Genomic DNA, 18060 nt, shown 5'->3' with positions numbered 1-18060 from the left:
GAAAGCCCTAATATACACTTATTTATAAGACTTCTCATAAATAAGAACTACTAAAATCACAACAGAAAAAGAGAAAACCACATATAAAGACAATTCATAGAATACAAAAGCCTACTAAAAATGTGGAAAAAGCCTTGTGAAAACCTGACTACATTAAGGAAATAACCAAATAAAAGCAAGTCAAATAGTGATAACATAGCTATTTTTCATCTAATAAACTGGCAAATATTTTCACCTCATGAAGTTCTTATTCTATTTGTTCCTCTTCATATTATGCAAGGTGACCACAGAGAATAGATGCTGTTTAGCTGCCCACCCATCTCTGCCTCTGAGGTTCAGTAGAATTCACTGGAGTGGCTCAACTTCCTGAGGAGGAGCGTAAGCTCTCGCCTGCCCCAGCACAGGGCCCTATTCCTGTGTCCACAGTGACTGTCCAAGGGACACAATCCAGTCAGGACCAATTATAGTACCTTCATCAGATTTGATATATGGACACTGAGAAAATAATGGTCTTTCTTTTCCCTTCCTTGAGAAACACAAACTATAAAAATCAATAAACTGCGAGTTGCCGGTGGCCATCTTTTCCACCATGTGGAGAAAAAGTATCTGAGAATAAAGAAAGCGAAACAGAGGAGACACAGTCCGGATGCCCAGGTCTACCCTGGAACTTCTTCATAGTGATCGGACATCCTTTTTCAGCATGAGCTTATCTGAAGGGAGTTTCTATCAGCTGGAAACAAGAGGATTCTGCCTGGTAGGAAAGCAGGGTACAGTGTGTTCCCCTTTCACAAACAAGCATCATCAGTCTTCACAAGGCCCAAAGTCTAATGCGGCAGGTTAGAGCAGAGAGCAAAGAAGGGAAAGCCTTCTAAAATGAGCTGGGTTATGAGGAATTTTTCTCACAGTTCACATAATTACTCAAAAAGAACACGCCATCGATGTGGTTTATAATTAGAGCTGAAAATAATTTTATAGAACTCAGAGAAATTATTAGAACTTTGATGTAGACTGTGGCAGAATAATCAGCTCCTTGACATAATTTTGCTTTTTATTTCACCTCTGCTAGGAAGAGGTAACCCCTACTCCCTCTCCAAAATTACAGCATAATAATTTAAGGACTGTCCACATTCTGATAGTCAGTGATGGACTAAACTACACATCGCATGGAGAGGAGTAAATTTAAGTTGGAAGAAATGGTGACTAATGTAAAAATAAATACATATTTCCAAAATACATACATATATATACATATAGTTTGGTAGTTTTTTTTTTTTTATTATTATTAAAAATGTGGCTTGAATAAATTGTTTCTTTTCCAAGTCCTACAAGAAGGGACATTCACTGCAAATGACCTAAAAAGTCAATCTATACCTCAAGCAAAATACATGTTTAAAAGTCTTGGAGATTCTTCCTTGTCCTTAAGGAAAAGGGGAATAAATACTGGTAATGGATTTTTTTTTGGTCTTAAAAGGAAATTCAATGGGACAAATATGCTTTCATTTTATTTGTTTTCTGAGATAAACTCAGTTTAAATCAAGGAAGATTAACAAGTAATTAACCTTCGGTAATACCACAGGGTTTTTGTTTTTGTTTTTTTGTTTTTATCTAATTTAAACCCAACGAAATAAAGTTATCCCAAAAAATGAACTCCCAAGGCAAATTTTACTTAATCCCATTAATACCAATCACTGAACGTCAGGTCAAGAAAAGTTTTGAGGTTGATAAAAATGACACGCTCAAGAAATGCCACTTACATTAATTAAAAAGGCAAGGTTAGAAAGAATGTTTAAAAAATAAGCCACTAGCATATTAACACGCCCTTCTAATCTTTGATCATCAAGTGACAGACCTCTGCAGGCTCACTGAAACTTTTACACTAATAATAAAGCTCTTAAAATTGCGTCCTGTTAACTTTTACATAAACTGGTAAAGGGGTGCCATCACCATGTTCGAATAGCCCCATTATAATAATTCAACTCATCATCATAATTGGAATTCACGTTTTTAATTAAAAACAAGCACCTTCAATAGCCAGCTTGATAAACACTCATTTAAATTAACATTTGACTTTTCAAAAGCCATTCTGAGATTTGATTGTCTTAATTAACCAAAAAATTCAATGCTATTATCTTCCTACTAGATGATTAAAAAAAAAAAAAAAGTTAGGAAGGGGGGAGAATTTTGCATACTTTATTCATACTTACCAGAACCATATGGCAGTTGGCGCAGAAGTAAAGGGAGAGCAGTTGTAAGAGGAACTGCTGGTATAGGAGGAATTTGAAAGGCAGATGATGAAATAGGAGCAAAGCCAGGAACGTGCGTGATATCATGGTCAGTACTGGGGCTAGCCAACTCTTCCACAAGGTAGGATGCGCCATATTAGCAAAGCAGTGCTCTAAACTTAAAGGTCAAGCGCAACTATTATTTTTAGATTTGTCACAGATAATGGGTTACAATTACTTTGGTGAATTTCTGCAGTCCCATAGATTAGAGAAGTTAACTTAAGATTTCATGGTTTTCTGTCTATGTGAGGGAGCATGCATGTGTGAAAAATGACCCAGCTTGCCAGCTGACAAATGCTGGAAATATTTATTTCAAGAAACCTAACATTTACTTTAAAAGAATTTGAAAAACGTTAAGCACCAATTTCGCCAATCTATCTTTAAAAATGATTAATTTTCACACATAAAATAAGCTAGTAGGAGTAGGGAAGACTGAGCAGATCGAGAGGGTGGATCCTGTATTGTCTGACTTTTTAAAGAGCCACATAGTTTCTGGACATTAAATTCATTATTTATAAAATAAAGAAGGTGGATTATAAGGAGGGTCAATTCTCATTCAAGAGGCTGACAATAATAAATCCACTAAAGGGGTAAAATCATCTGTTTATTTTATTTTGTATAAAATATTTCCAGGTTTTTCTATACCAGGGATTTGTTAGGGGGCTTTCCAGGTTTTTCTACACCAGGGATTTGTTTTAGGGGGCTTTCAAGGTTTGGATCTATTTTTAAAACGGACAGATCGAGCTGAGAGTGTAATTACTGTTGGACCTATTTTCAACATGAAAGGAATGGCTGAAAATCTAGAAAGTCTAGGTTAGAGAAATAATTCTATAGTTTTTACACATGCAAAGTTTAAAAAATATTATTTCTCTAAATAAATATGCATAGTATTCTATAAGGTGTGCTGTTACATACGAATTTGAAATATTTTAGGATAAAAGCTGATGCTACTATCAAAAGACAAACTAGCATCTAAATTTATTCTGTAGTGAACAGTTTAGTTAACCTTGGAACAATAAATTTATTTAGTGAAAAGATGCCAATTCAAACTTGGGGAATCTAAGAATGGTGAATATTAAATTCGGAAAGATTTTTTTTTAGGCTAAGATTTAAAAGAGTAAAAAGTCGGGATTTAAATTTTAGCACATTTTGAGGACATTGAAAAATGAGCATGAAATTTAGAGCCAGCAGATAATTAACTCTGTTAGTTACCCACTGAGAAACCTGAGCAAACTACTTAACCTTCCTTATCCATAAAGCGGGTTATTTATTCCTGACCTAAATTACCCATCAGGTTGTCATAAGGACTGGTACATGAAATGTTTGGTAGGTTATAAAGTACTATAGAAGTTTTTTTTTTTTTAATTATATTTAAATTTATCTCACATTATCACTCAAATAATAGAGTAAAAATCTCTAAGCTTAAGAACCTGTAGAGTCAGGTTCTTAAGGGAGAAAGCTGATACATAAAAAAGGTCGTAAGATGATAGAGTATAATTTTTCTCTTTCTAGATGATTTGCTTTGTAGAAACACACAGTACATGTCAGTAGAAAAGAGGGGCTGGAGTGCTCGCTGCATCCTTTTAGAATATCACTGTCGGCACTGGACACTAGCGCTCCCAAGAGGTGCAGATGGGTATAGGGTGACAGTCACCCATTCCCAGCCCTTCTGGGTAAATTACTGATAACTAAATTAACCTGTATAGACACTGTAATCTGGTTATATCTTATAAGCTTTAAAACTTCTAACTTGGTTTAAAATGGCAGTGCCAATAAGGCTGCGCCAATCTAACTCAATTTCAGTTAGGCTAACACTAAGCACATATTGGCCAACTCTGTGTGAGAAGAACAAAGAGTATTAGAAATAAGGCAAAAGAGAAGGGAAAATGAATTTGAGATGAGCTCTTGGTATGAGTAATACAGCCACAGTTTTTTTATATTAACAGTTATGAGCAGTATAAACTAAAGAAATGTACAAAGTCAGGACTGTAGAATACATCTTAATACCTGCTATTAATGTCAAATTACTTATGAACTCATTACTCATCTCGTGTTTTGTGTTCATTTGTAACAGAAGTTGAAATTTATTTTCAGGACTTACTGGGAAGCTTTATAGAGTATATAGGGAAGGCGGTAAATAAAATATTGTAAATGACTGATAATCCTGATTTAAAAACAAATAAAATGGTTTATTTTCTTCATTTTTCTAAATCTTTGAGACAGGAAAAATTAGATGTTAAGTGTGTAACAAAATGTTGGAAAATTTCCTTGCTGTGAGACATATCATTAGCTCTTATTATAGGTAACTAAATAAATGAATTGGCTCTATTCTCTAATATTTTGGGAATAAAGCCAAGGCACTTAATTGTTATTATTTTTTTCATTAGTATATAATGTTTTTGAAAAACAAAAATTATTCAAATCACAGAATATGAGATTCTGAGTGTGACAATACAAAAGCGAACCTTAATTTCTTTCTTTTCTCCTTTTAATTCAAGGTTCTTAAGAGTGTAGAATACAGATCGATATCCCCCAAAGTGTGTTTTATGGTATACTAAAGTGAGATAGTCTTAAGTAAAAGGATTCATGGTCAAACATTTCTGAGAAAAACTGTATTACATCCTGCTTGGAAAATTCATGATATATCGTAGTAACGCATTAATGATTCTTAGAGTCTTATGGTAAAGTCAAACAAAATTTGTTTTAACTATTTAAACTCAATATATTTATTTATTTGATCACTGATCATTTTTTCCCCTTAATCAAATGGAATTAGTATTCCTGGAAAATACTTTAGGAAACACCGCAAATAGTCTCTTTTATTCCATTTCAATGCTGGTATCTATCCCCACTAAAATATATATATTTAAAATACCTAGATTGGAAAGAGAAACACCTATGGGTAAGATAAAACTTTAAAGCTCAATAATAAAAGGATTCCAATACTAAATTCTGGAACTTATACTTAACGAAATGCTGAAAGTTCCTTTATTGACTGGTTATTTATATATTTAACAACAAAATCCCTAGAGGAGACTAATAAATACTTTTTGGACTTCAAGGTTATAGTAGAGAATTTTTAGTTCACCAAAAAACTAAAAGCTTTTCACAGTAAAAAGGTGAATCGTACATTAGGCAAAATAAAGTATACTTTTCATATTATGCTCTAAAAATTAGGTAACTACTAAAACTATTTTTTTCCCCATGCCTTTATTTCAAACAGCATTCAATTTTATAAGAGCCATGAAAATGCTGCAAAAACCTTGGCGACATTGGTGTTCCTGAACCTCAGGGTCTAGAAATTTTTAAGAATTCTAATATCCACGGACAATATTCACATACAGAAACACAATGAAATAAACTCTGTGTTCCTATTTCAGTTCGTTATTCTACCTTATTCCACTGGTGCTATAAAACTAACATACCACAGTAATCTTATGCTATATATTAAGGCTATAGGAGGCACATATAAACGTTTCTATGCTGGGTGACTTTCAAAAGTCATGATTCATAAAATGAAAGATAGTCACTAGGAATTGTGAAGGAGACTATTAAGTACCTAAAGTAAAATCTGATCGGAACTGATCAGTGAGCATTTTTTATTTTTAAGGAATAAAAATGATTTTAATCATTTTTCAAAATCTGTGTATATACAAAAATCTATAGCTTTATAGTATATATTTTAGCCAAAGTTCTCTCTTTAATAACATAATTGACTTTTTGACTTATTCCTGTATTTAGAAGTAGGAAGAAATATTAAGTTATAAGTAGCACATTTACTATTACTCCAATATAATCTGATTATATTATTCTTATTAAGTAGAAAGAAAATATGATGCCATTATTCTGATAAGATCTCACGGGCCTATGAAATATAGCTATAGACTGTTAGGCTTTTTAGGTTTTAAAAAATCATAAAACAATCATTACTCCTTAGTTACTTTCTATAAAATGTCTAGAAGATGTATAAGGTTCATCTACGGTAAAGTTCTATTATTCTCTGAGCTTGGCCTTAAGGGTACAGATGTGAATATAAGTGCAATTTAGGCTGAGATCCCTCACAATGTGTACAACTTGAATATATTATAGTTATAAAAAATATATCACATAGAACTTTTTTTAAAGCTGAGAGTCCAATAGCTCGACAGCTTTAAAAAGGTTTCTCTAGAAGAGAAAAACTGAAATATTATTCAAAGAGAAGCATATTTTAGTGTATAATTATGGAGAACTCTTCATGGACCTATGGGGTAAGAAAGAGAGTAAGAGTTTGGCCTTGGCCTCAAACCAAGGCCTCTATGTCACATGACTCCAGGGAGCGCTCTTCACAATGCACTCTGTATAAATGGTGCCCTCTGGAGTTGTGCTCTGTGATGTGGCTGAATCAAGGAAGCCTAAGTCCCTGCCCCCACTGCTAACTATGTGACTTTAGGGAAGTTATTTAACCTCTCTAGAGCTTAAGGTTCTCCTTTATTAAGATAATACTAAGGACATATATGATAATCCTGTTAGCAGGTTAGGTTTTAGAGTTACATAGTAATTATGGAAAGGATTTTTTTTTTGATCTTGCTATACATTTAACCATACCTCAAAATTATCATCAACCTATTATTTCAACAAATATTTATGGAGTGCCTTCTACATACCAGGCAGTGTTCTAGGCATTAAGGACACAGACGTGAACAAAAGATCTAAAATCTTGGCTCTCAGGTAGCTTATGTTTTAGCTCTGCAGAGAAACATGTAATAAACAAAAAATACAAGACATGTCAAGTGGAAACAAGTGATATTACGATAAAGCAGCCTAAGGGGATAGACGACGTCAGGTGCTATGTGTGTGTGTGTGTGGGGGGGGGGCTGTTTTAGATAAGCGTGTCAGGAAAGCCTGCTTTGACAAAGTAATATTTGAGCAGAGAGCCAGGTAGTGAGAGACGCCTGTGAATATCTGTGGTATGTGTCCCAGGGCTCGAGACTGGCAGTGCCAGGGCCCTGTGGCAGGGCGTGCTCGTATTTTTTGTCCCAGACTGCAAGGCCAGCGTGGCTGAGGACAGGGCGCACACACACAGATGACAGGAGATTTGGTCAGAGCTGGAGTGATGTTGAGGGGGCAAATCACGGAGGGCCCTGCGGGCCACCGTGGGATCTGGAATTCTATTCTGGGTAACACAGAAAGTAAACGGAGGGGTCTGGTCAGAGGAGTGACAAGATCTGATTCATTTTAAAACATCACGCTGGCTGCTTGGTGGAGAACATACCTGGGTGTGTGGGAAGAGACTCAAGACTCAGTAAACGTGAAATGTGGGAAACATACTTGTAATGTAAGTTATTTTTCCAAATTGATGCCAGGAGTTATTCTAAGACAAAGTAATTTGAAAATGAAGAGGTCTTTTCTTTCAACCCAAGTTAAATTTACAAAGAAATAAGCTGTAAAGAGTAAAAAGCATTATTTAAATGAAAGATTGATCACTAATTATCAAAAATTGTTCTGCCTGACTTTTGATTCAGATAAATCATCAACTAGGTATACAACTTGCTTTGCTGAGTCCCTTGGCCCCAGAAGGCAGAAATCTGTTTCATTGAAATAAAAATAAAAACGGGTACCAAATACATAAAGTCTAAAGAAAAGAAAAAAAAAAAAAAGGAAAAGGAGGTTCAAAGCTTATGGCTCTGGTTTTAGCAATACTTAGGAAATTCAGAACAAATGTTTTAAAATCACAATGTAAAATTTCTGCGTCTCTTGAACTAGAAATAATACTTTGCTGAAAAGATGTGTTAAACATTCGACACATTAACTGATGACTATAAATGAGCTCACCTATGAACGGGATGGAAGCCAGCGAGTCACCAGGTGGACTGGTACTTGAGGCCTTCCTCTCCTCAATCCTTTTTATATGGACCTCTCTGCGCGCGTCGTTAGGCAGCCAGCAGGTCGTGTCTGACCCTGTCTCCTGGTCATTTACTGCTAAGATGTAAGACTGATGCCTTAAAGGCTGCGGTGTCTGACGACCAGATGGAGGTTTTTCTCTTAGAATGACAGTTTCTTTATTATCTAAATTATTTGACTGCTGAATTTCAACCTCTTGTAAATTTAATTCTTGATTCCTTTGAGTGACAGGTAATTCTACCTCTGAAGTGCCAGAGTTCTCACCCATCTGAAGGACAGGCTTAACAGAAGCTCCAGAAAAAGAGGGGGTTTTCCCAGCCTCCACTTGCTGGTCGGGGGCACTTCCAGTTCTTAACCACGTCTGCTGAGTCAAAAGACTATTTTGATGCAAGTGATTTACTGGTCTTTGGTCTTTGATAGAAACAAACGAGTTCTGGCTAAATGATGGTTTCGTGACATGCGACGAAGGCGCTTTCAGAGAATTACTTCTGACTTTCACAAGAGGTGACCTGTCTTGTGAAATACCTTGAGGAAGTGACATTCCGCAAGCAGCTTGAAAATTTCTGTTTGACTGCAGTGTTTTTAGGTCTGGTGGAATTTTTTTAAACTGAGACCCGGATCCCACTCCCCTACCACTCATCCGCCTATTATCCGAGTTAACAACACTCGGAGCCACAGTGAAATTTGAACCTCGGAAAGCTTTGTGGATTTCTTGCTGCCTGGGTCTTTCATAAATACCTCGTCTATCATCCTGCTCGGTAAATCCACTCCACTTATAAGTCTGTTTTCGTTCTCCATTTGAGTCCGGTATTTGACTTTCGGAAGTGACATTTTCTAAGGTTTCACCCTGCCCCTCGATATAATCCCACGAACGAGTTCTATGATTGCTAAAACTAATGGGCGGGGCTGTCAGGGCTCCCTGCGACGCACTGCGTGGACAGTACTTCATTAACACAGAGTCCTCCAGCCTCTCCTGGGACACACTGCGCTGCCGGATCTGGACGGACTGGGGCACTCGGTCGTGAGAGGTGCTGCGGCGTCGTACCTGCAGGGTCGTGCGGTTCGGTACCACCTGGTTATAATCTGCCGTGCTCTGAGACGCTGCTCTTAAACTATCTAATCTTTCTTGAATTGTCCGACAACCCATGTGCAATCGTCTGTTATCAATATACTCTTTGTAAGTTTTATAGTTTTTCCAGTCTATGTGCTGATGGGAATTTGGAGAATAATGATTAACAGTTACGGACGGAGAATCCACAGCTGGAGATCTATTGCTCGAGATGCCTTCTGAATGTCCACTGTAATGGCCAGATTTCAGTAAAATTCTGGAAGGTTCCAGTGATCTGGAGCCTGCAGTCTGATGAATCGGATGGGCAGTGGGAATGGATGATGACGGTGATGTGGTTCTTGACACTGTTTTTAAAGAGGGCTCACTGGCACCATACCTCACCTCTTCAGTTCTATGTGACGGAACGGTATGGTTGTTTCTATTAGTTAACAAATCTACAACCTTCTCAGAAGGTACAATGACAGTCCTCACACTCTCGTTGCAAACACACACTGCCGTGTTTGACTTTGCAACATCTGTTGGTGATGGAGGCACTTGTATTTCCATTCTATAGGCCCTTCCAGGTTGGGTCTGAACTGGTGTACTGGTCTGCTGTTTGCTTGATGACAAGTCTGGAGGAGAGACTTCGACCGGCTGTGCCGTGGCCGAAGGGGCGGACGGTGGAAGCCAGGGGTAGCAAACTGGTGGAGGTTCAGGGATGTTGCGGGCGTTGCCACTGTAGGCTTCGTTGCCTTTCAGGTAGGCATCTTGAGAATATGCCTACATGGAAACGAGAGAAAAGTGTCATTAAAAATTCATAAAAAGAACGGTAATACCCATTCTGGCAATGCACTGTGTTATTTTACTGTGCCCTCCCTTGCTCCTGACTGCCATTCACTAAAACATGCATGCAAACAACACGAGGGTGCTTGACAAATGGAGGAATGGGCTAGTCTCTCAGAAATCAAATAAATTGTAGAATATGCAACAAATGTAAATTACAATTGCCTGTTTTCTCAAAGAATCTAAGCACACTAAAAATTCCTCCCAACCAATTAAATATAGCCAGGTTGCTTGTAAAATTTTCCCCATTCAAGTTTTATGATTTTTCAGCAGTCGATGGGTTAAATGGCTGCCTGGTAAATCTCAGCAAAAGAAGATTCTGATCCTTTGCCAGAATGAAGGTAAAAATATTAAAAACCTTAACCTAAGACATTTTATTTTAAGCACTACTGCTATCATAAATGAAATGTCTTGTCAATTCATGATTACCAAGCCCTCCAAAATAATCCATTTTGATAAATTAGGTCTTTCAACAGCCATGCTAAATATTTTGATATTTAAAATGAGAGAGGAATAGGCATGTTTAAGAAAGTAAGCACATATATTAAAGGCATAAAAAATATAAAAAAGTAATTCACCTTTCTGTATTTAATTTATATTTTTTTATTTTAAGCTAATGCAAGATTATATTGTACAAATTTATTTGGTCTCTTTTACTTATAAGGAGACATGTCTCTATTACTAACAGGCAGGCATGCAGCTCAAATCATTTTTCATCAACTATTTGTGAAATTACCTAGCAATATTTTCAAAAACTTAATAAAAACTGAAATTAAACACAGAGAGTCTACAGAACAGAGCTAATGGATGCAACTCAGGGCCAAGTTCAGCGTCTGAGACGGTTAGGTGTGGTATCTGTTACACATCCTCCCCTAATCAAAACAAGCTTAATTCAGGACTATCATCATATCCTGTCTTTGCATTAGACAGCTTGCAAGCTCAAGCGCAGCCACAAACATAACATCACAGCAAAGTAATAGGGAAAGAGAGCAGGTGAGATACTTAAAAAAAAAACACAGATGCAGATAAATATGTTTTAACATTGGTTATGTACGTGATACCAAAAAAAAAAAAAACCATAAAAATAAAAAATAAAGAAAACCATATGTCACAAACACATTCTGCAAATTAGTAAGATTAACACTATGGCACTATGGAGGAATTTCTCTAAGCAAACTTACAGTTTCAATCAATTGGCTTATTACAAATCTCTACCAAACATGACTTAAAAAGCAAGGAAATGGCTTCTGTGCATTTCTTACCAGAGCTGTGACATCCTTTGTAAATTGTAGCTAGCAGAAAATAGGAAAACATAGTAGAAGCTGCTTACTGACAGAAAGACAGAATCATGTTGTCATATTGATGCTGGAAACAGCAAGCTAAAAATACATCTATACTCATTTCTCTGGAAGGTACCAAGAGAGGTGAAGGGCAGTGAAGCATAAAGAATAACTTCAGTATCCTTCTGGGTATCTTTTTCTCAGGCTTTTATCTGGTTCTGATTTGATTTGTCTACCATCCTTGAAAGCAAAATACGTCTGGTGACATGCATTCCTAATAGATATTTTCTTCGATCTGCACTGCTGTCTGACGATGTGCTACAAAGCTTCCCTTCCACAAGAGCAACATCGACGTCTCTCATTTCCCCTGAGCTTCTTCCATCTCTGCTTCCAGATGACGAAACGAAGGCTCTATTATGCATTTAAAATAGTACAACCTCCTCCTTCCCCTGTAAATCAGAGTATAACCACAAGCTGTCAGCTGACTGCAGCTGCCTTTACACTGTGATTTGGAAAAAAGAGAGTGGCTGTTTTATTAAATAGGTTTCACTCAAAAATTAAGATCTTTCAACACTGTACCTTTTGGCCCCTGTTTTATTAATTGATGAAAATAACAACTGAATAGACAAAAAATACTACTTCCAGAGCTATTCTTTTGTAATGAATATTATAAAACATAAACCAGATTGTAGCAAGAAATTAAAGCCAAGTAGATAAAAAAAAAAACATACATGCCACAATATTTTTAATGCATGAATACAGTCAATCAAAATATACATTTTAAGGACATGCACTGACATAACAAACCTATCTCTTTAATTCTGATTATATTCACACCAATACTTTTCCATGAAAGGAAAACTGTGTCTGGACGAGTAAACTCTGACACAGTATTTCCCACAGTAGGTCTGTGCATATCAGGTATTTATCAGGTATTGCCTGAAAAAGAGGAGGAGAGTGTGGTCTCTGTGGTCAGTGACCTAGGATAAGACTGGCTGGGAAGTTCCTTGACTTCTCAAGACCTCTACTACATTACTGTACGTTGTAGAACTCAAAGGTAGATCACAAACTTATTTAGCCATAGAACCCATTTTTTCCAGGGGTATTAATATAAGTAGAATTTTTGCTAGGAAATGCTGCTCTAGAACTAATAATTAAGATCCTTCCTTTATTCAAATTTGGGGAAGAATATTATCTTTTAATAATATAAGTGTATGACTGAAACTATTAAATATTTGAAAAAATACTTCACGTACTTCAGACATCTCTAAGATTCCTATATAGTAACCCTAAATTTTAAATAGTCTACATTCATGGGTCCCTACTTACAAGTAAAGTTATGGCAGGGGTCCCTAAAAATATTCCCGTGCACCATGCATTAACAGTGGACTAAGTGAACTCTTACATATACAGAATTATTGTGTAATGTAAGCAGATGCAGTTTTGACGAATAAAACGTGAACTCATCCAAGAGCATTACTGAATTACTTCACATATCCTCTCAGTTCATGAACACTAAAAATGCTTGTTTATCTATCTATCTATCTATCTATCTATCTATCTATCTATCTACTTACCTACCTATCTATCATCTATCTATCTATCTACTTACCTACCTACCTATCATCTATCTATCTATCTATCTATCTATCTATCTATTTACCTACCTATCTATCATCTATCTATCTATCTATCTATCTATCTATCTATCTATCTATCTATCTATCATCTAAAAGTTCCTCATTCTCATAAAGTTTGGGAACTAATGTTAATTCACTTAACATCTGTGGGGAAATTAGCAGAGTCCTAAGTCCACTGTAGCTTATTATGTGTTCCAGGTAGGTCACAGACATACCTAGGAATAATTCTGGAACTTCAATGACTATTCTGAGAGGTATGGTACAGACAGAGATTGGCTTCAGAGTAAATTTGGGGAAATAAATCAGAATAGATAATATGCATTTTAAGGAATCCTCTTCTCCCATGATGTTTGCTAACTGTTTCCCTGGAAAACAAACTTGCTAAGGAATGCTTGAGACTCCTTCAAGGGGGAAAATATTCATCAGGGCTTAGGTGAACATTAGGTGAATCATCTGGAATGGAATACAACATGCAATAACTCTTTGACGTGGACATGGAACCCACTGATAAGGTTTTTATATCTGGAAAAAGAAATGAAAACCCTATAACTTGCTCACAGCTATGGCTGGCAGGCTTTCCCTTGAGGGCTTGGTCAAAAAGTACCAAGTGTTTCATTGACAAATCATGGTCTGATGTATCGCTGTTTTAATAAATAAAAATGTATTATTTAATATTAACAATCTGGATCTTGACTATATGTACAGTGCCTAATAGTATCGAAATGATCCTAAAATAATCCTTCAGTTCAGTTTTAGTAGAGTTGTTATCAAAATCACTATTTCCATGCCTATGATACTTATACTGTCTAATAAATGGTAAAAACAAACAACAAAACAAAAAAACCCTGCTGGTATGATTGAAATTCCTGCCTACCATTTCACTTTAATAGCCTGACTTATTAATTTAATGCTATTACCTATGATAAAAGCCAAAATAACTATATGTCTGCCTGTACAGTAAAGTACATGCCAACCATACCACAGTGGGGTGTGAAAATTTTACAACTTTCTAAATTACTTAAAACTTTTCTAAAAAGCATGTACTAGCTTATCATTATTTAAAAACAGATTTTTAAAATCTGCTACAAACTTGACAAATATGAAAGAATCCCTCCAGAATTCCTACTCCTGCTTCCCTTACTCTAGGTAAGACCATCTTGATCCACAGTTGACAAATGGATATCTCATTTTCAGTGGACTATTCTACTGATCATGAAACATATTAAATGATTATTATGAAAGCAATTCTAATAAATCTCAAGAAAAACTTGGGTCAAATTACATTTCTCAACTTATATCACATCTTCAAGGAATGACAAAAAGAGCACTAGACTCAAAGCCCAGAGATGTGAGCTCCAACAACAGCTAGGAGACTGTGAGAAGCACGCTCGCTAACTCCTCTCCTGTACCCAGCGGCAGCATACAACCAGGTTTAGCTCAGGGGACAGGCGCTAGTCTCTGACCTGCCTGGGTTCAAATCCCTGTGCCATCGCTTTCTTCCCTGTCACATGACGAAAGCAGCTGGCTTTGCTGTGCTTAACCCAAACCAGCAACAAGTAGGCGCAAAACGCCCTGGTCAGACAGTAGACACACCCAAGAATCTCCACAGCCATCAGAACCGATCAGCTTAAAATTTAATTTTGAGTCCTCTGAGCCAAATGCTTAACAAAATATCTTGAGGCATCCACTGACTGAGTTCTCCTACCATCGGTTCATGCAAGAATGTGTTTTCTTCAACCAGCATCACTGTTCAGGCGATTTGATGGGTGGTGGCTACTTCATTCATACACAAGACATTTGAGAAGGTAACAAAACCATTTTGGTTTTCTTTGAAACAGGAAATGCTTTTTATTTTGTAATTACACTTTACAAATACAAACCTAAGATATTACAGTCTAAAATATCATTATAGAATTCTGTCAAAGTGACTAAAATGAATGTGATGCTATTTATGTTCTTAATCTAGAAAATATATGTTGATTTAAAAAATGAGGCTGACAAGTAAGTACTGGAGCCCTAGTTTAATACAGCCCTAGTTTAATAACAACGAATTATTCTTAATTTTACTTCATGTTTTTCAACATTCTATCACTGTAATTTGTAAATTATTAAATTTATTTTTATATACTTGCCCTTACATGAGTTAAATTTTAAATCGAATTAAATTTTCTATGCCACCTCTCAAAGATGAGCTGCGCAAATTTGGTCCATATGTCATTTCAGGAACAAAATTCCATGGACACCCATCCTGCTGTTGCTGGGCAAACATATACCAACTATGACAAGCTTTCTCTTGGGCAAATAATTTTTACAGAGGCTATAAAAATGTTGATGTTTACTGTTTTCTTTACAATGAATATTCAATCTCACAGGAACAAATACATCTTTAAAGGGCTATATTTTGGGTAACAGATTTAAGACCAACATAATACTTCTGAAAACCCCTTATAGAACATTTTACCTCTAGAATCTCTTGGAGAGAAGTATTTCTATACACATTTTTTTAAATCCCAGGTTCTCTTTGTTTTTTGTTTTTATAATAGCTTTAAAAAATGACACTTGTAGATAGTCCAGCTAAAAACAATTATACATTAAAAGAAATTGCCATATCCTAATGTCCTTTAGGGAACAATGCAAAGTATGGATTAATTATATAAACTCCTTTGATTTCCTAATAAACAATAGCACATCCAAATATAAATGAAAGCTGAGCTTAAAAGTCAAGTTTTCTTTTATCATGATAGGTCTGAGCTTTTAATTTCTTATAATTAAAATAATTCAAATAACATGTTTTCAAAATGAATTTCCTGTTACAATATAACAGAACCCTTTACTGATGAACCACGAAGATCTGTGTGCTCATGTCGCTCTAGTGAACCAATTTCCCATGTTTGCAACACTTTGTATTTTACCTTTATTTTAAATATATTTATCTTAAATACAATATAACAAGACAGGCTAATTAACCCAATTTCCCACTGATCACATCATTAGAAAATTGTTCCTTCCACTGCTGCTACTCATCATCAACCACACAGCAGGTTATGATGGTAATTCTGCGTTTGCTTCCTTCCCTAGGCATTTAGTACAATGCCAGCCATTCTGTGAAATGAGCTCTGTTCAAAATAGCGTCCAACCAGTACCTTCACTTTGGCAAGGAAAGCGTCTACTGAGGATGAAAAAACAGTTTTGTTCTGGAAGTGCATTCTGTCGTTGAGTCATCAGATTGCAAGGAGAATTCAAGGCGAAGCTTTTCCTACCATCTAAGCATCGTCTAGGCCTTTGAAGAAGTGAAACACTACAGGAAGTCTCCTATTTATTTCTAATCTAGCGACTTCTATCACCTTCGATGGTTACATCTGCTACTCTCTCAATCTGCAGGAACCCTACCGCTAGCTCTACATGCCCAGGAAAATTACCATGGACAGTTGCACCTTCCTTGCTAAGTATCCCCAACCCCAACAGAACAGTGTACTTAGGATGGGTAATCTGTTATCAGTAAAAAGCCACTCTCAAATAACATCAACACACCTTGAAAACACAAGGTTGAACTTCATGGACTTCGGTTAATTATATTTTACTTGTCAGGGAATAAGTTGAATCATTAGGACCAGTTTTAGTGACATTTAAAAAGAAAAAAAAAAGTTTATTGAAGATTATTTAGGACTTTTGTTGAGCTAAATTCAAATTAATGTGTTACAAATAAAAAACATTACTTTACCATTTCCATTCCCATCACAAGATTCCATAAGTTCCCTATATTTATTTTTTATTTTATTTTATTTTTTTGTGTGGCATTGGTTAACAAAATCCAGTAAGTTTCAGGTATATGATTTAATAGGCATATATATAGTGCATTGTGTGTTCCCCTCCCATAGTTAGATTTCTTTCTGTCACCACATATTTGACCCCTTTTACTCCATCTACCTATATTTCTTGAATAAGCAAAAACAAAACAAAAAGAACTATTCACTAAAAACAAACAAACAAAAAAACAAAAAAAAACAAAATCAAAAAACAAAACTCTAGTAGCCACTGCCATTTCCTAGCTCTAATTGTTAGCTTTTAGTGTGTAACTTATACAGTTTTCTCAGGCTGTTTTATTCTCTTAAACTGCAGAGTTAATTGGGGGAAATTATTAATTTTTTCAATGAAGTTTATATATTTTATCAGCTTTTTACTTTCAGTAATATTTAAGCTTAATAAAGAAGGTAAGTATTCCATTCAATTTCTTTCTAAAAAGGAGAAAAATATTTTAGACTAAATGCTAAAGTTTTCAATAATACAGTTTCCTTTCCTAAGACCTTCATATATTTTTCCCTTAAGCTGTGGACTCCATTCATCGTGCCTATTTCTACTATCGGAATGAATTGTTATTGTCAAGAAAACTGCTTGGTAAGTTAATTTACAAACAGTAACACTTGTTGAAAATTAAGAAATGGCTTTCAGAAACTTCCTCATATTAAAAAAAAAAAAAGATTCTAATTCTTGGGGTTATGCCCTAGCACCCTGAACGTTTTGACTTTTCGTCAAATGACTACCTAAAAAACAATACTGGAGTAAATTCTAGGGATCTCATTGCAAATGACAACAATAAGGGTTCACAGTAAAATCAATAAAACATTATCATATCACTTAATTGCAAAAAATCGACAATGGTCTTTTACTTTTTGTTGTTGTTGTTGTTGTTGTTAAATCTGGGGAATTCCAGACTCTGCTAAATAAACCAAAGAGTTTGTTTTTTTTTTTTCCTAGAATTTTAAAAAATGTAATCCACCTCTATCTTTAAAGAATTTTTATTAACACTCATGACTAAAAAACAATTCGTATTTGAATAAAACTTACCACTTGGAGAATGTCTTCATCTTTGGGCATAACGCTAAGCTCCAATGTTGTATCACTGAAATTGAACATATATATATATACACTATTTTAGGGGAGGTAGAAATGTATTAGAAAGACATAAAGGAAAAATAGTTAACTTACAAGCATTTCTTAAATTGCTCAAGAGTTTAATTTTTATTTTTTTAAGTCTCTTTTAAAATTCAAATCACTAAAGTGAAAAGAAGTCCCTTTTATACATACTT

The 18060-nt window shown here is 35.5% G+C and overlaps 1 protein-coding gene across 1 annotated transcript in view; it reads right to left on the bottom strand.

Annotated features, from left to right (window-relative positions):
* ARHGAP21 (Rho GTPase activating protein 21) overlaps window positions 1-18060 on the bottom strand; it is a 120916-nt gene that overhangs the window by 25355 nt on the left and 77501 nt on the right. Inside the window, exons 6-7 of the mRNA XM_023537176.1 lie at window positions 17819-17873; window positions 8094-9990 (exon numbers count right to left, since the gene is read on the bottom strand). Of these exons, the coding sequence (XP_023392944.1) occupies window positions 8094-9990; window positions 17819-17873 (1952 nt within the window). The remainder of the gene's footprint in view (window positions 1-8093; window positions 9991-17818; window positions 17874-18060) is intronic.

This window comes from Pteropus vampyrus, unplaced genomic scaffold (genome assembly GCF_000151845.1).
Source record: "Pteropus vampyrus isolate Shadow unplaced genomic scaffold, Pvam_2.0 Scaffold180, whole genome shotgun sequence".
Classification (NCBI taxonomy): domain Eukaryota; kingdom Metazoa; phylum Chordata; class Mammalia; order Chiroptera; family Pteropodidae; genus Pteropus; species Pteropus vampyrus.
This window is presented reverse-complemented; position numbering and strand designations above follow the sequence as displayed.